Below are 5,933 nucleotides of genomic sequence, written 5' to 3'. Positions count from 1 at the left end.
GGGTATCAATCAGATCCATAAGTTCTCCATCTCCTCGGCACCCCCACCCCTGGCTGGCCGGCCCATGCCGCCCTCCTCCCCTCCCCAGGCTGGAGTTCTTATCAAAGCCCCCCTTGTCTTGTTGTGACAGCTCTGATATTGTTTATTGAGGCTGGATGTCAGGTATAATTAGCAATCGATATGGAAAACGCTTGCTCCCCACACTGGCACGTCTCTGACGTCAGGACCGATTAACGTTTCTTATTGGTCCCAAATTCCCCCAGCCTGAGCTAATTATTGGGAGCTTGATGTTGATAAAGTTAAAGCGCCCGGGCGCCCTCCAGCATGAGCCCCTTCCCGCACCGCCGCCGCCGCCTGCTCCCGCCGCCCCGCGCCGCGCCGCTCTAGAGCCGCCCCCATGATGGACAGCCGCCTCCTGGAGCATCCCCATGCCCAGTTCGGAGGCATGGTGGGCTTCCCTTACCCGCTCGGCCACCACCATGTCTACGAGCTGGCCGGGCACCAGCTGCAGTCGGCGGCCGTGCCCTTCTCCATAGATGGATTACTGAACGGCTCCTGCGCCGCCTCGGTGGTGAACCCCGCGCCGCTCCTCCCCGCGGGCTGCGGGGTGAATGGGGACAGCCAGCCCTTCAAGCTCTCAGGTAAGCGGCCCCCCTCTGCTCCTGGATACGCCGCACTCTCCCCCTCCGCCCCCCCCCCAGCGGCGCCCCCCCACTCCAGATCTGAGAACAGGGGGGCTGCTTTTCCAGGTGGGTACGTGGGTCAGAGCTTCTCCCCGTGGGTCGCTACCAGGGGATCCGGACGCAGACCAAACACGGGGGGTGGAAAGGATCCCCACCAATCGCTTTTTTTTTCCCCAAGACAGATTTGAACAGATTAACCCCCCCCCCCAAAAAAAACCAACAAAAAACCAGCCCTCGGTGGCTCCCAGCCCGCTGTGAAACCGCACGTGCGCTCGGAACAATAGCCGGCCCCTGCGATCCTGTGTGTGGGGGGGTCCTTTCAGAAGTTGGTGTGTGTGGGTGCATGGCGCGGGAGGGGATGGCCATTTTACAAGCGGGCTAGGAGGGTACCGCTGGGGGTAAGGGAAGAGAGATTGATGACTAGACCCTGATCCAACCAAGGACACGAGCAAGTGCGAAGTTTACCTCCCTTGGCAAATCTATTGTTTAGTTTTAAGGTACCTCATTGATGCTTGACCCTCTTATTGTCAATGCTCCTTCTTCGTGGCATACCCCTCGCTGCATCCTTACTCCGGAAGGAGACTATATTGTTTACACACAACGGTAGAAGCAGTGCCCTCGGGGTCGTTAAAATCGAATCAGTGACCGTAAAGACTTGGGCAGGATCCCATTTTTGCCACCATAGCCGACCCCAGCCATGACTCTTCCAAGTGGGGCTTTGCCAGCAAGCTGGTGGCCTGCGAGCTTTTAACACGCGATTCCCAAGTAGGGACAGGGGATCCGGCAGGACATGGGCCTGGTTCGGGCTTTGATAGGAACCTAGCCGGGCCTTTCCCTGGAGCCCGTATGCCTTGGATAGAAAAGGGGACCATTGCCCCTGGCTGCTTTACGAAGCCAAACATGGACAGCAGCCCTACGTTCAGTTTAAGGCTGATCGCCGGACCAAACTTCATTTTAAAACTTGCACCACTCCTGCACCTGTTCTCCGACGCTGCCCTATTTCTAGAATAAACATCCTGTAAAGTCGGCTTTTGCGGGAGAGGAAAGGGAACAATTCCCCCCATCTTTGATATGGGTGTGTAATGTACAGACTCCCACGCCTTCTAAACGCTACCAAGTGCAAAGGTTAAAAGGCTGGTTGTAAATTGCGGGGGGGGGGGGGGGGGGAATGGCCTGTTTTTCTGGTTAGTTTATTGTGTTTCTGCCTTTTCAGACTCTGGTGACCCGGACAAGGAAAGTCCTGGCTGTAAAAGAAGACGCACCCGCACGAATTTTACTGGCTGGCAACTGGAAGAGCTAGAAAAAGCCTTTAATGAAAGTCATTACCCGGACGTGTTTATGAGAGAGGCGCTGGCTCTGAGGCTGGACCTGGTGGAGTCTAGAGTGCAGGTAAACCCCCCCCCCTTTTTTTTTTCTTCTTAAGGCCAAGTGCACTCGCCACATCTGCTGCTGTTCTCCATCCCGGCCTCCCCATTCCCATACCAAATGACTGGTTGTGTTCATTAAACAATTTCTTGTGAACATCTAGTATTTCCCCCTTTTTCTCCTTGGGCCCTAGAACCGGGACACCCCAGTCCTGATTTAGCGATGTGCTAACTGCGTTGTGGGTTGTGTTTTTTTTGTTTTGTTTTCTGTTTTTTGTTTTACCTGAACTGAGCATACACGTTTGCTCTCAATTTATGCAGGCAGTTGGGGAAATCTTTATTGGAGTAAAGTGTTTTTGTGATTTAATTCCCCCATCCCTTTAAACTTTGCCTACAGATAGGCCCTAAAGAGTGTAATTCAAGTCGAGAGTTCATAAACCCTTTTCACTGTAAACATTTTTCTTAAATGAGCCAAGAGTGAAAAATTAGCATGCAAATATGAGCCTTAAACATGGTACATTGGAGAATGTAAATAAAGCTTTTAGGCAGCTCGAGGGTGTAGATAAAAGAATCCTGTAAAACTTCATTTAGACAAGCCAGTTATCCCCCACTCTTTCAAAACTATTCGCTTAAACTGATCTTTAAAATAACAGTAATAAAACCCATCCTCGAGACAAAGAATTCAGGGCTTATCTGTGAGCTGGCTACTAAATATTCAGTTACTAATGTTTGCTCGTAGCTTTGAACTGATAAGGATGGATAACATATAAACTTGCACATTTTAAAAATACTTTATTTTGCATGCATTTTAAATGTCCTGAATCAGTACTTCCGTCTCTGTAAATCACTACAGTGTTGTGTTTGATACAAATCCGAAGTGCTCTGCTCTCGTGTGTGTGTGTGTGTGTGTGTGTGTTTAAATCGATCATGTACTCTTAAGAACTGTGGCGTTTACCACAAGAAGGAGCTAATAACATTACTGGATATTATTAATCCATTAGCATTGTTTAAAGGTGTATTTACAAAATGCTTTTTCCTCCCCCTCATGACCTCTTCTGGTTTGAAATCCTTTTATCCAATTTGTTCTGAGATTGTTGAGTGAAGTCGAGACCCTCCATTTCCCTTTAATACGATAATGAGTAATTCTCAGGGACAAGGCCTCCTGGAACTGGCACAAAGAGAGGCATTATTATATCTATACTATACCAGCGAAGAAGCGCCGTCTGACGCTGGCAGACTTGAAACAAACACCTCTCTGCATCATTCTTCAAGAGCCACTGTTTGCTTATTTGTTTTGTTTTCGTTTTTAATTTGTTGCATTCCAACAAGAATAGACCCCGCACCATTACACTTTATTCCAATCCCTTCTAAAAACAGGACACGGCCTTGTCTTTACTCCTGTTTTCTGATTACGACAATCGAAAATAAAGGAGTGGCGGGGGGGGGACCGAGGACAAAGGAATAAAAAAACAGAACTGGGGGCAGACACACAACCAGCTCTAATTCTGCTCCTGGCGTGAGGGTGAAATGTACATATGTGCTTGATTTTTAAAATTGATGATTGTAGCTGGTTTTCCTTTAGAGCTATCAAACGTACCGCCCCCTCCCCTATATCTCGCTGGGATTATATTTTAGTTGGGTTTGTCAACATTTCTTGTTTTCGATGCAGTAAATAACCCTGTCTCAATCAAACAAAAAACCCTGGTTTGTTTTGATTTATAATTTGATCCTACTTCTCCTTTTGGTGAATTTTATAGTATTTTAGGCGGCTTATTTTTACCCATTATAATGTTCTTTGTCTCTCTGGTCACGAGGAGAAATACCTGTGCAATTATTTCAAAAGAGTTTTGATCAGCAAGCTCAGTAACTGGAAATCCAAGCGAATTCCATGCGTGACAGCGAAGGCACAAAACTCTTAATAAGGACACGCGTAAAAAACAAACAAAACAGGAGTCATACGGAGTTACGGATTTTTTTTCTCAGCGACTTTATTTATGTCGCGATGGGGTTTTTAAATCCAAAGATATTTATCCCCCTCCGTTCCGGTGGCCGGAGCACAGGCTTCAGCCTAGGAAGGCGTTCCAAAGTAAACCAGACTCGATCTTGACTCCGAGAGAGAGAGAGAGAGAATCGAAACGTTACACGGGTTTGTTTGTTTTTGTTTTTTCTTAAAACTTTCGGCCGATTTTTTTTTTTATAATATTTTATTTTGGGGGAAGAGCCAAGCTGCGCGTGGCTGTGTGTACGCTGCAGGGAGAGGCGGACGCGGGGAGCACTAATTGTTTTGCATTCACTTTCTCTGGTGCATTAATTCGGATTTCTCCCCCAACTTCAATTCCCCCCCGCCCCCAAGCCATCAGCCCGGTTTTAAGAAGGTTTTTAATTTGCAGCCTGTTCGATTTCTGCTCTGCTTTACGGAGATCTCTGTCGGGTGTAAAGAAGCTCTTTCCTCTCTCTCTCTCTCTCTCTCTTTCTCCCAGCAGCGGTTCCGGGCCTGACGCCACCTCGCCTTGTAGAGGGGGGAGGCCCTGGCGCCTCCACCCCACCCCGCGCGCTGAATGTTAATTGCTTCTCATTGTTCGGTGTGTAGGTTTGGTTCCAAAATCGCCGGGCCAAATGGAGAAAGAAAGAGAACACCAAGAAGGGCCCGGGCCGGCCGGCCCACAACTCCCACCCCACCACGTGCAGCGGGGAGCCCATGGACCCCGAGGAGATCGCCCGCAAGGAGCTGGAGAAGATGGAGAAGAAGAAGCGCAAACACGAGAAGAAGCTGCTCAAGAGCCAGACCCGCCACCTGCACTCGCCCAGCAGCCTCTCCATGCCCAGCTCCGACAGCGACAGCGGCGGGGGCGGCCTCTCCCCGGACCCCCCCGAGGCCAAGCCCCGGGGCGCCCCGCACCCGGCCCCAGCCGAGCCCCCCAGCAGCTGCGACCAAACGGGCCAAGCCTTCTACCCGAGCCAAAGAAGCGGCGCCGGCCGGCTGCAGCGGCCGCCGGACAAGGACTCGGCCGGCTCCCCCGCCTCCTCCTCGGACTGTGGGCCCGGGCCCCGGGGCGCCTCCAGCTTCCACAAGCTCAACCCGTTCAGCGTGGAGAGCCTGCTGTCCGACTCGCCGCCGCGCCGGAAAGCGGGGCTGGACTTCCCGGGCCTGCCGCCCTGCGCCCCCCGCACGCTCATCGGCAAGGGCCACTTCCTGCTCTACCCCATCACCCAGCCGCTGGGCTTCATCGTGCCGCAGGCTGCGCTCAAAGCCGGCCCGGGCCCGGAGCCCGGCCAGCCGCAGAGAGACTCCCCGCCCCCGCCCGCGGCCCACCCGGGCCAGGCCGGCTTCAGCCCGGAGCCCGGCTGCGTCTACGCCGGCAAATGCGCCACGAACTCGGGCCCGGGCCACTCCGCGAACTGCAGCCCGGCGGAAAGCAGCAGCAGCAGCCACCCCGGCTCCGGCTCGGGCGCGGGGCAGCCCGCGGCCACCCCCTCTGCCTCCCAAGCGGACAGTGGCGGCAGCTTTCCCCAGCCAAAGTCTCCCGTCCTCACAAAAGACACTGGCAAATCCAGAGACAAATCGGACTGTAATTCGGAGCCCAGCTGCCCCGCGGAAGCCAGCGGTCCAGAGTGTGAAGAAGTCGACATGGACTAAAACAGACAGACAGACCCAGAACTATCCTCTTCAGCCCCAAACTTCGGACATTCCCACAGCTGAACCCCCACCCCCACGTCCCCCTCACACACACACGCGTGAGAGAGAGATTACATGTCGGGAGCCCTTCCTCTTAGGGTTCTGACCCACAGAGCCGATCCGGTGATCCGTGAGAGCTTGGGGGTTCCTTCCCCCCCTTTTTTTATTTATTTAAAAAAAGAAAAAGGGGAAAAATGTTTAAAATACATT

The 5,933-nt window shown here is 52.4% G+C and overlaps 1 protein-coding gene across 1 annotated transcript; it reads left to right on the top strand.

The window, feature by feature from the left end:
• The first annotated feature begins 397 nt into the window (after positions 1-397).
• On the top strand, positions 398-5,684 carry UNCX (UNC homeobox). The gene is made up of 3 exons (XM_077829008.1): positions 398-641; positions 1,897-2,072; positions 4,638-5,684. The coding sequence occupies exons 1-3, from the start codon at positions 398-400 to the stop codon at positions 5,682-5,684; spliced, it is 1,467 nt and encodes a 488-aa protein (XP_077685134.1).
• Positions 5,685-5,933: the final 249 nt, after the last annotated feature.

The sequence above is a fragment of the Eretmochelys imbricata genome, chromosome 10, assembly GCF_965152235.1.
Source record: "Eretmochelys imbricata isolate rEreImb1 chromosome 10, rEreImb1.hap1, whole genome shotgun sequence".
In the NCBI taxonomy this organism is placed as follows: Eukaryota; Metazoa; Chordata; order Testudines; family Cheloniidae; genus Eretmochelys; species Eretmochelys imbricata.
Note: the sequence above shows the minus strand (reverse complement) of the source record. Positions and strands in the feature narration are given on the sequence as shown.